The 17,282-nt window shown below is 38.1% G+C and overlaps 1 protein-coding gene and 2 long non-coding RNA genes across 6 annotated transcripts in view; 2 read left to right on the top strand and 1 right to left on the bottom strand.

Annotated features, from left to right (window-relative positions):
* The window catches only part of LOC114254302, a 137,319-nt gene that overhangs the window by 72,061 nt on the left and 47,976 nt on the right, over positions 1-17,282 (bottom strand). The gene's annotated exons all lie outside the window — the stretch shown is intronic.
* The window catches only part of LOC105840633 (glutamate receptor ionotropic, kainate 2), a 113,923-nt gene that overhangs the window by 50,336 nt on the left and 46,305 nt on the right, over positions 1-17,282 (top strand). For all 4 annotated transcript variants that reach the window (XM_012687623.3, XM_012687620.3, XM_012687621.3 and 1 more), the window contains exons 5-7: positions 7,698-7,864; positions 8,262-8,315; positions 8,397-8,561. In XM_012687623.3, coding sequence (XP_012543077.1) covers positions 7,698-7,864; positions 8,262-8,315; positions 8,397-8,561 — 386 coding nt within the window. The remainder of the gene's footprint in view (positions 1-7,697; positions 7,865-8,261; positions 8,316-8,396; positions 8,562-17,282) is intronic.
* LOC118646816 lies at positions 10,984-15,527 on the top strand. Its single transcript, XR_004964244.1, has 2 exons — positions 10,984-14,119; positions 14,747-15,527. It is a non-coding gene; the product is annotated as an uncharacterized LOC118646816 (long non-coding RNA).

The following is a 17,282-nucleotide window of genomic DNA, read 5'->3' as shown; positions in this document are numbered from 1 at the left end:
TGCATATAAGAAGATTGACGAATCGGAAGTTTGGATGGTTACTCGACCTCGTAATTTAAATCACTTCGGATGGCTATCCTTTGATAGCGAGAGATGGACGCTGGGCATTTTGTGAAATTGACTCATTCAATCGACGGGCAAGTGACGACCACCGCGCGAGCGTTCCGTTAGCTATCTTGGGAGCCAAACAGCGTGGCATTAGATCTCTTTCAACTTTCAAGTAGTTTAGAGAGCCACCGCCGATATCGATTTGCGATTACTTTACTCGTTTTCCGTCTCGTGGAGTTTCCGCGTCCGCGACGACACGGAAACTTCCCCGACCGGTAACAACCGCCATCCACTTTGCGCGTTTCTCGAATCACTGCATCCTATCTAATCAAGCGACCAATGCGTTCCTCCTTGCTTCTCGTCCTGCATTTTACCGCATGCGCGAATTCAAAGTACGCCAATTACACGCGCAATTAGGCAAAAAAAAATCAAGATACTTATTCAATTTAATTTAATTCTATCTCACGAATGTTTCGAACTCTGTCTCTCTCTCTTTCTCTCTCTTTCTATGACGATGGATTATTGGTACTTGAAGAATTCCGTAATCGTTATTCCTTATATGCCTTTAGACTGCCGCGGAATGTCAATTCAGATCTTTCTCAAAAAGTTCAAACATCTTCGCCTCGTCTGCAATTTCAAACGAAAATGGAATTCCAAATAGCATACGTACAGAGAATATCGTAATATTTCAACCTATAAAGAGGGAACTCTCTCTCCCTCTCTTTCTCTCTTTTTATATTAACAAAAACGTTCCTATGTTCATTATCATGATAACGACGTTATTTTAGTGTTTGATGTTTAATCGCTCTACATTCGACACGAAGCGTCGTCGTTCGTCATCTGGCCGCGAGAAACGCATTTATCTTGCGCAAGTCCTAATTGCGTTTCGCTTCCGCTCGCGCATGAGGGAGATATCGCGCGTTAAGGGCGAACGAACGAGCAAAATCAAGCCGCCAATGTCGCGCCACGCCGGTTGGAAACCCTGTCTCGTGTATACAATAAACGCGCTCCGCATAACTCCGCCGGCAGATATAGCGCATAGACTTTACAATGAAGTCTCGTGTCCGTACGTGTAATATTAATGCCCAAGTTCCTCGCGCGTATATACAGATACGCGCGTTGTTAATGGCGAGCTGAGAGAAATCGTGACCGCGCGCAACCCGAGCTGTCTAGTTTTGCACCTACGAGATACACGACGACTCACCGTCCGCTGGTCCGCTCGTGCCAGCGTCACTTGATACTGTCACTCCGGCGGCACTGCGGCAATCCATTGTTAAGCCTCAGTTAATACATAGCGAAAGAGCGAGAAATGTTATCGCTTGTCTCTAATGTGAGATTATGCCGTTCTTGCGTTACTTTATAAATGATCGACAGCCACATTAAGCGTTAAATTACGCGGCGGAAAGTAGTAACGGAAGCATTAAGTTCACGCTACGCCATGAAAGAGTGTTCCGATTGAAATAACGGCGTAATATCGTGCGAATAATACGGCGCGATAAACTGAGCGAAAATTCTTCCACGCTCGTCCATCTTTATATGAACTGAATTACGTGCTCTCCGGCTCGTCAGACATTATTCAGCAGGAAAGTCGGCGGCGAGATTCCGACGTCGTAATTACATCTCTAGACACACCAGACTCCATCGAAGTTACGCCGAGGTGAAACCACCGCCAGGTGGATTAATGTTTTACAGTTAATTCAGCGTCGGGTTTTCAATCCGTGGTATAATAAGATCGGCTTTCGTTCGTCTGGTGGAAAAGCACGGGGGAGGGTTGGAAAATTCACCATGAGAGGTGATGGTACTTTCCGCTTTTTCTACACGCGAAAAAAGGAGCACGTCGAGTGGCCGAAACGGTTTCGTGCCCATCTCGTGCTCCCGCCAACCTGATTCCGTGTCCTTACGTCCCGAGAATCGCCAATGAACCTTCAACCTGGCCCATCACAGTCCATTGTGGAACTTCCAAGACTCGCTCACTCTATCGAACAACCATCTCCGCGTTTCTCACCCCTTCACCCTTCTTAGGTTACCCCTCCGCCCGTTCCACCACTATCTCCGTCGTTCCTCACCATCTCCGCATTCCTCACGGAACCCTTCAGAATAATGGAGTCGCTGGCGGAAGGACGATTCGACGATCCCGTTCAACGCGCGACCCTGCATTTTTATATTTCGATGCAGAATGGTGAAAAAAAAAAAAAAAACAGAAGAACCTTCGGCTTGGGTTTTTCATTTTTCTTTACGGCAGTCGACATTTTTATTGAAAAGTTTTAGCATCTCGCGAATTTTATCACGGATATATCGCGCGACTTAGAATAAAACCGTAGAATAAAACCAGAATATGCATTATAACTTCCGTAATAGTTGATGCATCTCTTTTGGAAAAGTGCGAAATTTTTAATGCTACATGTAATACATGTGTTTCGTATTTTCGACATTTCATGTACGATTTTATTCTACCTATATATTTTCTTCTTATTCTACAATTCGCTCGTCCCGTAAAGTTCGCTACTACAAGGATGAAACATCAAATCCTTTTTACATGAGATCCGTCCAAACCAGGCGATGTGGCCTTGTACTTTTATAACATATAAAAATGACAGCCCGGCAGTATTTTAAGGATCTACAGGACTTATGCGATGGAAAGTTTCAAGCACCTTGCGCTTAACTTTCTTAAGAATATCCATATTGAATCTTGAATATGGATCCCTAATCATTTTTTTCTTTAAAAATATTAAAGAACAAGCGAAGGATATAATTTTTTAAAGTAAACATAGTTTGTAAATTACGTCTCTCTCTCTCTCTCTCTTTCTCATTAATAATGCTTTGAAATGTTACAAATACATCCTTAATGCCTTCTAATTACGATAGCTTATCATTTTTATCACGCATTATAAATTTTAAGGGGAGAACGTGATCTGTGCTTTTCATATCTTAAACATAATAAGCCGTCAATCATTTCAGTCACGTATTCTAAATAATCTTCTCGCCGAGTGACTATCATTATCAGTCATTTTCTTCACGTATCTCGAATATTATTCGAAAGATCAATAATTTATCTCACGTATTTTCAAATTTTACCAAACGTGCTTGCCCTTCTCTAACTTTGCAGTCACGTGCTCTAAATGGTTTTGCTCTTAAATACAAACCTCAGTGATATTCGCAGAATTTGTGCGTAATAATTCGGTAATTAGAGCATTCGAAGACTACAGGGAGAACGAAGCATGAGCGATTCGTGAAAATTACACGCGGTCGCTGCCATATTTTGCGGAGACCCTCTCCGCGGATATCCCGCCGTGCGCATTCTTGCGTACGCGAGGAAGAATTTCTCTCTGTCATAATGAGAATTTTATGACCGTCCCGTGAAATGTGTCCAGTCGAGCGCGTATGTTTTACACGATAGCTAAACCATGACGACAGAGGGGCATAGGAGTGGGATTTCGCTCCCAGACTAGACGCAGCGAAAGTCTTCGTGAACTTTTCGAATAACTTGGCGATCGTCGAAGTTCCACGATATGTCGTCTTTCCGCACGAGCGACCGGTCCCGATGGAACGATCAGACCTTCCGAAAACAAGCCTCTTCGCGCGGTCCTTGGCGCAGTTAATGAAAGTCGACTCGTACGTGTAACATCACTTTAAAAGAAATTTCTCCTTATCTGATAATGATCGATAAATCAGCGACGGCAAATCGTTGTAAAACGTAATAATTGTTTACATCTTGAAACAAATACGCGGTAATATTATATTTTATTTCGTTGAGAGATTGCGTAATAAAAAGGAGCGCGAGAAATATAAAGCGAATGAAATAAATGAAATTCAATTAAACCATTCTTATTTAAAGCCGCAATTTGTGTACTTTTATTTAAAAAACGCTGTTAACGAATAACCAAACATTTTTATTTTTTATTTCTTTTTAATTATTTATTTTAGACTGCACTTTTAAAAGCGGTTTCAGTTTAGTACATTTATATTTCATTATTCTCACCGTTCAATGCGCTATACTTTCTTTTTTCTCTGGTCGTTATAAAATGTTCAACTAAAAAGATCTTGAGATTCTTAAGAGATGTACTTTAGCATGCTTTAGAATATCACATATAAGACCTTAGTAAATTTGGAAGAATTAACTATGCGACTTTTTGCGGGCAACTTCTTCACAAAAGCATTTGCTATATTTTCTTCGTTCTTTGTCGGAATATAATTGCGGCTCCGCAAGAAAAGTTGTCCCATCTACTTTCTCGGAATATATTATTAAAAAGCGTCATCAAGTATCTTTTCTACATAGCCAAAAACGCATTTATATTCCAAAGCGCCATTTCTCAAAGTACTTCGAAATCGAATCTCTCAGCTACCGCCGCTCGCTCGCGCCTCCAATATTCATTCGGCCGTCCTCTTGAAATGCGCATGTTTAAGACAGCCGGCGATCCAATTATTTCGATCGTCTGTCACCGCGCGATCCACTCGAAGCGAGGAGCGAAAAAAGAAGGAGTAAGGCAAGTAATCGTTGACAGCTTCCTTTCGTGCGAGCCGACTCAGCGCAATATTTCGCACTGTCGAGGCGAATATCGACATTTCGAGCACGAATCGTAAGTGGTCGTCATTAGAGTGTATAAAAAGCCAATATGATAATCTGTCTTCCATTGGGAATAGACACGAACGTTTCCGCGCAGTCCTCCGACTCCCCGGAGAAATTATTGTCATCGTCAAGTAGCCTCCGCTTTCGGTTCAGCTCGCAATTTTTTTTGCGCAGAGAACCCTCATAGAACCCTACAAGTGACTTAATCAATTATGGTACCTACTTGATAGATCTCTCCCAAGATTTACGCAACATCGACAATACTCGATTCTTTATTTTCCCCAATAATTGAGATCTCTATTTCTACTTGTTTTTTATTATCGATTTTTGTCATCATTATCATCCTTTTCAAATATAAAAGCATCCTACAGATCATGGAACATATTGTAGAGAAGAATGAGTATCACTTAATGTTTCATTACATTTCATATTTGATTTGTATACAAATAAAATGTTATATTTTTGTCTACATTATTTATTTCTCATTTATTTCATATTTTTGTCACTATAGATGCTGCTTAATATTATATATTGAAAATATGAGATTTAGACGACTGTTACGCATTCAGCAACTCTTCCTTACATTTCTTTGGATTTTATTACGCATGCGAAACAGCAAAAAACATTTCTCAATGTTCGCCGGGATAATATCATGCCGTTAAGTTCAAAACCGCGACGCGGATCGCAGTAAGAGAAATTACGTTGCATCACGCTCATTTCCGCGCGACACGCCTCGCTCCCTGGAAACGCAAGTCTTCCTCAGTTAACCCTTTAAACACAATGTACGTTAAACCGGGCAATGCCAATTCCCTAGTTAGTAATCTGTAAATGGTGCAATTCTCTCACATCGTCTACAATCGTAAACGACGTGCCGCCCTTCCACTTTGATGAATGTTCACGACCTATGTGAACTTGGCATCCGACTTTCATAAAAAATATTTAAGTGGTCCCCTGCGGGAAACCTATGCACTTGCAGAAAAGAATGCTTAACTCAAATAAATATTCATTCGAATAGTACCAATAACATATTTTATAGGAAATGAATAATATTTATTTCAAATAAGAAATATTTTCTAAATTATAGAAAGTATTACTTGTTTTATCTTCAAAATTGGCGAAGATAGCATCAACCCCTGTTTTAAAAATTCGGTCCAATCATCCCTTTAGAGGTACAAACGAAACCGGCAGTGGTACAAACAGGTACAAACGATGCTTAATCGAATGGCACTCGGTAGATTACTGTATCTCAAAGTGGGGTGCTGACGATTTTTTAAATCCCTGTAACTTTTACTCCTTTGAGGTATAAACCAAACAAAAAGTGGTACAAACGAGTACAAACCGGGTACAATCGAATGCGCATTAAAAAAATTTTTTTTATGAAAGTTGGGTGCCAAGTTCACATAGGTATGTTCACGGACTATCTTGTTATAACGATTTGAAATGCAACTCGCAATAATGCATTACGCTTTATGGCTTGCCGCCGTGTCAATTTTAATAAAAAGTGTCGCTTTCCGTCTCTTTTTCTCTTTCTCTTTATCTCACATATCACCTGTGAAATTGCAAAGAGCAGCAAAACGCTCGAAATGCTATTTTAATTAAAACCCCACCGTTTTAAACGACTTCCATGAAAGTTCGTTCCCGGTGTACGCAAAGTATTCATAATTTAAACTGTAACGAGTCACACCACAAACCGCGAGAAATATTCTACTTATTATTTTCGATTCAGGCTGTAACAGCTAACAATTTAATTACTTCTTTGCGTTTAATTACTCCTTTCACTATCGTACCACGCGAGGTACATTTAATTTATAATTATTCTTTTTTAATAATCAAATTTGTCAAATTACAATAATTTACTATTGAAATGATAAATATTGAAATGATAATCAAGGAGCTATTGTAATAATATCACGATAAGAACTGATAAATTAATTAATATTTGTAGTGTAGATTATTACTTGTGTCAGATTTTTATCAAGCTATTACGCAAAGTAATTTTATTATCACAGTACCGTTTTCTTCATGCGCGACTTGATTACTCGTCGCAAAGATATCACGCTCACGGTTGTCACGGTATTGGTGTACGTATGAAACATGCGCGCTTAACTTCGAGCTATTGTAGCGGTTATTCATAGTGTTCCCCAAGATAGTCGTCGGATGTTGTCCCTCAGGATACAAAATCTGCTTACATGAGAACATTGGTCTTACTCGAGTTACCGCTCGACACGGCTTCAATTAAACTCGGTTTCTTACTCACTTCTAGATTAATTACTGCTAACACTTGAGCGGAATACACGATAAAGTACGTTTCTCTTCTCTACTTTCCACTTCTTAAAGAGTAACTGTGATTATATCAAATTTTTGCACAAATAATTCTACCATGTTTCTTTTTTAAAAGGAAAAATGTAAATATACATTTGTACATACATAATATTTTCTATCTCAAGTCAAATTAATGATTGACGCCAATTATTCGAAAATTTATAGAAAACTGATCAATTGTACATGATTTTATTGTTTATTTTTGACTAGAAGTCTTTAGGCAAACAAAGATAAAATTGCTACCTAATATACGTAAACTTTTCGACATGATTAAACGTGTGATGGGTACGTGATTAGATGTCAATGCCCTTAAGCAAACCTGAACGCATCAATCAACGAATCGTTTGCATGGGTAGAGTTTACCGTGAAAGATTATCTTGACTTCGGCACTTCGTGCCGAAGGAAATTGACAGGCTGAAACGTTGCCGCCCGTCTCCGGCACGCGTCGGAATCTCAAGAACCAAAGTTCCCGCCGGTAACTTGCAAGAGAGCAGAGCTTGTGTCTCCCCGGAAGACCTGCAAGTCAGATACCTTGATTACTTAGGCGCTGGAGAGTATTGATTTCGTCGGATAGCGCGATTCACGGGTTTCTGTGTCATTAAGCGACCGACCTGATAATTCCCGCGAGGATCGCGAAACAAACGATCCGCTCGCGTTTACATCGACAATCATGTCCTCGAACCCTTCTCAGAGAAATTAACTCTTTGTATATTAATTTATGTGACGTACGCCGCGACAAATAATCTACCGCGGCTTTCAGGACTGGTGAAGCTTCGGGAGTTAGTGAAGTCATCGAGAATCGAAGTCGATCTCCGGCAGGCAGATCCCGACTCGTACAGGCAGGTCCTTTCCGAAATAAAGAGCAAGGAAGTTCAAAATATCATCGTGGACACAAAACCCGAGCACATGCATCATTTTCTACGAATGGTAAATCTTACATATCTTTTGTTCTACATGCACATTTTCTCGTCTTACATATTTACATGCTTATACATTATTTATTTATACAAGTTATTTTTCAAATATTTTACCGAAGAGAATTCTTCAATTATAAAAAATATGCATGCAAAACTGAATATTAAAAAAATTACAGAGAGACATGACGTTTGAATAAATTTTCATTGAGGAAGAATCCCGAGAATCGTTTCAAAAATTCATACGTGAAGAAAGATACTTGTGAGATAAAAGTAACCGTAAACGTCGATATAATTCACATAAAAATTGTTCAAGCTTCGATTTCGAGATCATTGATTCACATTTTACATGTATATTCTATTTCGCGAGAGCAGTTTCGATTGACCGTATCGTTTCGCATACATTGCAGATCCTGCAGCTGCAGATGAATGATTACAAGTATCACTACCTCTTCACGACTTTCGTAAGTATCCTAGGGATATTGAAACGCACAGTGAACATCCACTTGGTCCGCGACTCGATTCGCTCGCTCGCTTTTCCGCAGGATATCGAAACCTTCGACCTCGAGGATTTCAAGTACAATTTTGTCAATATCACTGCCTTTCGTTTGGTCGACGCGGACGACGTTGGCGTACGTAGTATCCTGAGGGACATGGAACGCTATCAGCTGTCGGGTAACACGATCCTCAATAAATCGAGGATCATCCAGGTAAGTGCACATGAGCTTTCTGTTTATAGAAATACTTGCACTACGTATATTTGAGAAGATAATTTATGTCTCTCAATTTTTTACAATTAAAAATGAGGTTTGTAAAATGTAAGGCTTGAAACGCAAAGATTTATGTGATTTAAGGGTAAAAAGGTTTGGAATGGAAAATCGATAAACTTTGACTCGTTAAAATAAAACTTAAATCTATTTTCTAAAACCTATTAACTAAAAATCTATTTTCAAAGTATTAATACAATTTATAAAATATTGATGTATGAAACTGCTGCAGAAAAGAGCCTAATCCATTGCGCGACGTAAATCTGTGCAGGGATAATTCGAAAACGAACAGACAAAATGTTTCTCAATTAAAGAATATTAAATTATAATTAATAGAAAGAAATTTTATCGTTAATAGTTATACCTTATTTTGATCTTTTTTCCTCGATTGTAGAAAATACATTTTATATTGATAAAGGAAAAAGATTCATCCAGGAAAATTGGTGTTCGTATAATAATATCACATTTTACGATTAGTTTCCATATCAAATCCATAACAAGTATATACTGAGGTACACTTTCATCTTGCAATAATGTTTTATCGGCCATAATTTTGCACCCGATGGCAGGCTACATTGCACCTTTGAAAGATTGGCAAGATCTCAATGAAAGATGTAAAACAATTTATCGTCACGTCGCATATACGTTAGTGCACCTATGGCTTCAGTGCCTGTGCGTCAACATCATCGAATGCTTTATGGAGCGATAAAATCGACTGAAAGCTATTCAAAGCAACGTATGCGTTGCCACGTTGTGGGTAATACTGTGGGTAACAACAGCCACATTGCTATCAAAGTAACAAGCATTGCTTTTTTGAAGCAACGATAAAATTTAAAAATATTAAGCAAAAAAGGGTTTTTCTTTCATAATTTTACATAAACAGACTTAAAACCATGAATGTCGAAATTAATGGATATTGATCACGTAAAAAAAAATAGCATCAAAACACACTTGCTTCAGAATGATTTTGATTTTATTATTAGTTTCCTGATCCCCCAAAAATGTATGTACAGTATTAGTAAAGAACAAACGCGTGCGTGTATAAAATTCTATCATAAAATCTACATAAAATAGTCAGATATTGCGATATTGGGAAATGGAAATTCAACGTTTGACTTCGTACTTTGTGCACATATTTCTCTAGTCAATTCAGCGGTTATATTAAATTATGATATATGATTTTCTCATGACGTATATGGAAAAAGAAATTGTATTTGCATTTAAATTGTATAGCATTCCATTCAAATTGCATAGTTACAATTTTCATTTACGGCAAAATAACACGTATGCACATTATTCGTTCAAACAATTTTCCTCATTAACAAGTTACATTGCATTAATCCCCAGTTTACAAAACATTACTCACCCGATATTATCAGAATTACCTATTAATGTAATAAATGAAAACAAAAATGAATATTTCTATTTATTTTCTAAATAATTATGTATTTATTACGTAACAGAAAAAAGATTTTGTTTTTAATTTTTATTATTTATATTATAATCTCGGAACAATGAATCTACATGCGAAAAAGGAAACTCGAGGAAGGCGCCACTCTTTCACCTGATAATGTGGTAAACAGAATTATCCGTTATGCATGTAAAAATCTGCGACCGCGTCCGCAACGCGTGAAGCTTAACGCTTTTTTTCCAATTTAGATGCAGATCAGAATTTCGCAACGACGACTTCGTGAAACTCCGTTACCGCGTCGCGACGACGACCGCTCGTAATCGCGTTTTGTATCACGCACATGCGTGCAGACGTGAATGCGCTGAATGGCGTGTCAATGAAGCACCGTACGTACTCACGGAGAAGTCGCACAGCGCATGTATTTAATTGTTGAGCTTCCGCAACTCATCGATCACTTATAAATTTGTACACATTAATTTTTGAATTAATTTAATAATATTTTCCTGTGTCAATGTTTTTATCTCTGTTATTATTTTTAATTATATTTTATTTGCTCGTTTAAGGGATTTCTGTAGTTTCAGTTTTCTTAAGTTCTCGAGTCATCGATTGGATTTGTCTCTGGAGATTTGAGAACTCTCGAATCTTCTATTCTCTAGATTTTTGTATTCTGTTCAAAACGTAATAGATAGAAACAAATACACTCTAATCTAATAGTTATATTGAAAGTTCTCATTATTATACTACAGAAAAGATTTGATTTAAATATATATGTTATTAATACCACTTATAAATAATTATTTTATATCAAATTAGTAATATTTTTTACAAACAAGTAATATTTATATTTATACTTGTTTGTAAAAAATTTGTTTTAATGTAAAAAAATTTGAATAGTATTAATAACGTTTATTTAAATCAAGTATTTTAGAGTAATAATGAAAAAAATAGTTTTGTTCTTTCTATTATGTTAAAAATACCAGAGTTATGCAGTATTATTTAATTATAAAAAATGTTATATTATATGAAATGAATCGTGCGGTTAACATGCAAATTTCTCAGTTTATTCACAATTCGTGCTTTTCTGCGATTGATTTAATGCAAATGACTGAAATGCGTTTTTGCGTTCAAACCCGAATAAACAAATTGATTTTCCAGACGTATGATCTCGCAACGAATCTCCACAAACATCGATTCACATCGCTGAACCGAAATCTATTCGCTTCTCTCTACAAACAGCAACTTTTCTTCAATTCTCAGTCAAAATATGCGATATTTATAACAAGTGATAGGAAAACGTTTCGCGTACAATGTGAAAACCATTTGTGCGAAATGTTTCTTCGAAATCGTCACTAATAATTCAAATAAGATAGTATTGTTTCGGGAACTTCTGCGGAGTGCCTCGAGTCCTTTACGGTTATTATTGTTTTTCACACCCTCGAATCTCGTTCTCCCGGTTTCAGGAACACCGAAGGATTATTTGCATGTGTAACAAAACCGAGGGGACGCGCCGACGGGTTCTCCGAGAGAATAGCGCGATCTTTTGTCCAAAGCACTATCCGAAAGGATAAAGTTAACATTTCCTCGGAAAATGTATATTTGCCCTTTTCGAAAAATATGCCAGAAAATATCGCTATTTGGCTGTAATGTAAAAGATGGGAAGAAGATAATCTTTTATTCACCGAGTATTTGATATTCACTTTTTAAAATTATATATCGATTTCGCGTTTTTTTATCATTGTTAATTTTCACTTTTATAAATATATACTTTGTATATTGTTACTTTTACTTTTTAAGAAGAGATACAAAGATTAATTTACTCTAAAGCGATAGCTGAAGTAATAAAATTTATTCGTGATTTATTTACAAGAATAGATGGAAACTGTATAAATCCGAATAAATCCCTCGATGTTCCATTTTTGAGATAATCGAAACTCTCTCTCTGTCTCCCACGTTCGTCGCATCTATACAGCGGAGAGAGCGAATTGTAAATAGACAATCTGAAATTCCAGATGCGATACTAAGATTAAAAAACTTGGTCACATTTACAATTCATGAAGAAATACCTGGGGTTAGGTTCACGAGGGAAAGAGTTCTCTAATTACTTCCGCTACAGCCGTTAAACTTCCCGAGACCACACAATACGGAAGCGCGCGTAATATTCGAATGTAATATACACTTTAAAAGCGGATTGCAAGACTCACTTACTTAAAAGCACTCGAGAAAAGCATCTTGATCCCGATAAATTACTTCTATATTTCACCCCTACCGTCGCCGCATTGTAGAAAACTTAAAGTTTTCCGCGGAGAAAACGGCGCCATCGGCTATCCATTTCTGGGACGCTCGGTGTTCGAGGACTACGGTCCTAACGGAAATTTTTTCGCGTTTATTGTTTGTCGGAATTTTGGACGCGGCAAGGCAGCGGGATACGAGCGATTTCGGGACGGTCTAATTGCTTGCAAAAATATTGTCAGGCATGGTCATATCGGTGAATATCAACGGAACAACTCGAATTAACGTCTGCGCCCGCACTAAACGTCTAATGCAATTATCCGGGAACGTTGCCAGAGATAAGGGAAAGTAAGATTTAAGATGTGCTTATGAAAATTCGAGCGAAAAATCCAAGGATACCGCTTGAAGAATATTTAAGATTATTTCGTGTTGCACAACTTGAAATATAAAATTATAGTAGATTCGATTGTGTCTTTTTCAATTTTATTAATCCACTACGCGCGTACTGTCACATATGAAAATGTCAAAAGAAGCACAGAAGCTGTAGGGAGTCCGCGACTTTTATTATTCTATCTTGTTAGTGAAATGAGCCCGTATTCGTGTTTTTCTAAGACTTCCTTTTGCTTTCAAAAATGATCTCTATGCAACGTCACGTCAGCAACAAATTCTTCTTTTTCAAGGTCCGCGTATTTAACAGAATCTCTACAAAAAATCAAGTTCAATTATTGTGCAGCTTTATTTTTTTTTTACAGGCATGACGGTTTCATTATTTCATTATAATTCAATTTTTGTTATCATAATTAAAACAGAGATAGCATATAAATATATATAATTATATAATAATTGCGAATAAAGAATTAATTTTAACTATGCGATCAATGGTTAAAAAACCTCGAAGCGTTGAACGTGAAACACACGAACGCCGCAAGTTTAAGAGCTTGCCGGCAATCTTCTCGAGCGGTCCCCAGATAATACCGTTCGCTTTCAAGTGAATTGTCAAACGCTGTTCCATTGTCGAAGACAACCTGTTCGCGTTGCCCACACTCTCTCGTACGCAATCCGTGGTGAAATTACCTAGGGCGGCTTTTGTTTCGACACCACTCCGAGCGTGCATCCCCCGTGCCACTCTCTTCATCCAGGTTCCGTCGTCTCCCCCGCTCCGACCCGTCAGCCGCCTCCATCCTTTTCCGCGCCGCTAAACGACCGAGTTAGCTCCGGCAAAGCCGAGCACAAAAAGCTCGGTCACAATCAACGCTCGACGAGGGCAGGAGAGCCAAAGAAAGAAAAAGGAAGTAGGACGTAGTTTAGGCGTCGGAGGTCGAGAGAAAGAAGTAGGCGGTTTCAGCAAGCGAGAGCAGCCGCCGAGATAAGCGAAAAGAGTATACCTGGTTAACTCCTCCTCCAGACTCACCGCGTGACTCAAGCTTCGACGGGGAAAATATAGACGTGGGTGGTTGCACAAGAAGCGCGATGTAAGTATAGGGGTACGTAGAGCGAGAGAGACTGACTGTTACGTGAGGGAAACGAGTGAGACGAGAACGCGGCCGCGGATAAGAAGAAGCTTGTTACACCAACGTGGAAACCGCAGATGCATACTGATCGCGCGTCTGCTACCGGCAACACGCCTCCCCGCCTCCCTTCCCATTCGTTTTCCTTCTCTTCTTACCGTACTCTCCTGACGAGAAAGGTAGGTAACAACCTAGCGGAGGCGAGATGGACTTTTTCAGTCTCGTTCACGGATGGAAAACGCGAAGCTGGCGAATGTATGCGAGCCGCTGATGTAACGGTGTAATGAGAAAGATCTACATCAAACCTTGATGAAGAAGCAGCCGCTGGTAGACGCGCCTAATTGCACGATTCGGTAAGCTCCAACGGCTTCCGTCGATGAAAAAAGAAGAATATATATTTCAGGGCTGTTAATAACGTAATTTTGCAAGCTCGAAGCTTGCGAAAATTGTTTTATTCAGAACTTTATATGTAAAATACAAGATTTTAGAATAATAATTAATAATTTGCCATAACATGTTTTAACATGTATATGTTTAATTAAATTAATATGTTTTTATTATTCTTTAATGTAAATAAATATATTATTATATATAAAATGGTTAATTTTCAGAATATTAAGTTTACTTGTTAATTAACAAGTGTCATATTTAAAATGTATGACAGTAGAATTAATTATGATGAGTAACATCCTTCCTTGGGCACATACATGAAAAAGCTACACATTTATAAACCATCTTAAACTATGTAATGAACAGTTATTAATTACTAATTTTCACTTAATACGGGGATTAATGAGAAAGGGAAGGAAGAACCGAGGCATCAAGATTTCTCTCCCCTGTCTCATATTTCTCTTAACTCTTCTCCAATCCGCTTGGCCAGTGAATCACTGAATCCCTGCTCCACAGCGGATAACCTTTGCTCTTAGTGCCATAAATCAGGCTATCTCGCACTCAAAAGGTTTTATTATTTTATTTGGCAGAGTGTAGTCAGTGCTAGAAAGGTAAGTTCCCGCGTGGCGACTGCAGCGGTCAGAAATATGGCTGGAACGACAGTGGCCTGGCTGGAACTTTTTGGGGGAAAAATCTACAACGGCGAGCCGCAAGAACTAACACATGTTTTACTAATCGCGAAACGTCCGTTGTGTCGCTGAAATACGATCCACTTGTTATAGTGTTTCAAGTTATTTTTCAAATAAACATATAATCAATTAATTATTGTAATAACAAAGTTATTAAAACGAGATAATAATAAAGATGCGCATGTTTGTCAAAACGCGAAAAACAATTCAGGACAGTATTTTAAACAAGTCTTTTGTACTGCAATGTACAGGAATCGCGAACAAATCGAGTTGTGTTCCACAATCATAAATTATATCCGTTGTTCACTTAAACTGTCAATACCAGGCTGATTACATACAACTAATTTACAGCGATCGCTGCGAACAGCTTCGCGTATTATTACGAGTTATTACGGGACACGCTACGGACAACGTGTGTTTTCTTCATGTGATATACAGATGTTCATTATTGTGCGCTAATTCCTCGCGGCCAATTAATTGTGATTTGCAGTTCAATAATGCTCAATGAATTAATGACAATCGAAATTCAATTCACCAACGGAACTTTATGACAATGCGTATTACAGCAATAAAATTTTTGTTAATAGAAAAGATAAAATACATTTTTTTTAATTTAATCAAAGGTGATATCGTAATTTGTGTTTAAAAGGTTTGCAAAATTAAATTTAGAAGAAATATGAAATATTATGAAATAAATGGAAATATCGTGATATATGCCAATTTTTTTGAATTCTCGTTATGTGGAAAGTAAAAAAACAATGCATCGAAACATGCGGCAGAAATCTGTTATATTTACTGACAGCAAAGTAAATATTGCCAATCCCAATTATTGTTGCAAATATGATTAGATGGTATTGTGATTTTTTCCCATCGGAAAAGCGATGCATCAAACGCAGTTTTTGATTTATATTTTCTCTCTTCTCCCTTGTCTCTCTTTTTCTTTAGAAAAAGAAAGAGTTCTTTAGAAAAAATATCGACAAATCTTTCATAATATAATAGCTTCCAGCCAAGTACGCATCGATGAACGTAATGCACTGCACACCGTGATAAATTATCTACATTAGAATCATGGTCGGGATAAGTTAAAAATTACCCGGGAAGACTGTGGACATTCTTAGATTTAAACAAATCGGATCGCGGCCTGGTAGTCGGTGGCAAGCAGGATAAGGACCATAACCGTTTCTCTTCCCGTTATCCGGGTGCGCGAGAGTGGCGCTTGCACGCGAAAGATTGGTTAAGCCAGCGACTTCATAAAGAAATTTCTATTTGCCAAACAGACCGGCGGAAAGGGAGGGAATTCACGTCTGTGGAATCCCGCGACATAAAGCAAGATTTGTTTCAGAATCTGTGCACCGAGTAGTATTTATTTCAATTACGTCAGGCTAAGAGGAAGACATTTATCTTTATAACTAGAATTTTTCGGAACGAGAATCCGTAAATGGATGCTTACATAAAAGAATCTACTCGAAGGCGAAATTTACGTGAGTGAAAATACGTGTAGCGCGAGAAATGTCCATTTGTGCACTTCACACTTATGACTGTTAAATGCTAAGTAAGCCAATTCAGGACATCCCCTGTTTTATACCTATTTATAATGGAGACGTTCGATAGAGTGATCTTTAAAACATCATTATTAATCCCAGCGATATTAGTAAAGAAATAATTAACTTTCGCCAATTGCCATCTATGAACTATTCAGATTTCTCACCTGCAACATTTCCGACTTAACTGACAAGAAAGGTTAAGATCTGGCTCTTGACAGCCAGTAGTTTGACGAAGCATTTCCATTTCGCTTTAAATGCTAATGAACAGACCGAGACCGGACACCGAGATGAGTCGTGAGGCGGATTCGTCGTCGTTCGTCGCGAAGTTAAATTCGGGTTTCAAGAAAGAGACGAGCGCCGGACTGGACAAATGACAGACCTTTTCGAACTAATTCTGTGGCGCGATTATCCGGATAGGAGTTGGATCGTTAGGATTAGGGAACATCAAAGTTTCGGCTTCCTTGCTGAACGCATAACGGGAACTCGCGAGAGCCAACGAATGTCCAATGGCTAACCAACAATCCATTTCACTCGGACAAGAAGACTTAAATCTGGCGCAACCGGACACTTGGTCGGTGTACGCTATTGCTAGTTTCTTCATTATTCACGCGAGATTGCCAATTTCCAGAACGTCAAGATGCTCAACCAATGAAGCAATCCGTTCAGTTTTATGCGGTCGCCTGTATCAGTCGAATACGATGAAAATCACTTTATCATATGCAATACAGGGATTTTCTTTTTGAAAACATGCAATTTTATTGCAATAAAGTTTTGTTTTACTCAAGAATTTTATTACTTGTAGAAATTTGTGCGTGCGCGTGCACGCGCGCGCAAAAATAACTAATTTTATTTGCACATACAACAAATGAGGAATTTTTTTATAACATATACGA

Source organism: Monomorium pharaonis, chromosome 8 (assembly GCF_013373865.1).
Source record: "Monomorium pharaonis isolate MP-MQ-018 chromosome 8, ASM1337386v2, whole genome shotgun sequence".
NCBI lineage: Eukaryota > Metazoa > Arthropoda > Insecta > Hymenoptera > Formicidae > Monomorium > Monomorium pharaonis.
Note: the sequence above shows the minus strand (reverse complement) of the source record. Positions and strands in the feature narration are given on the sequence as shown.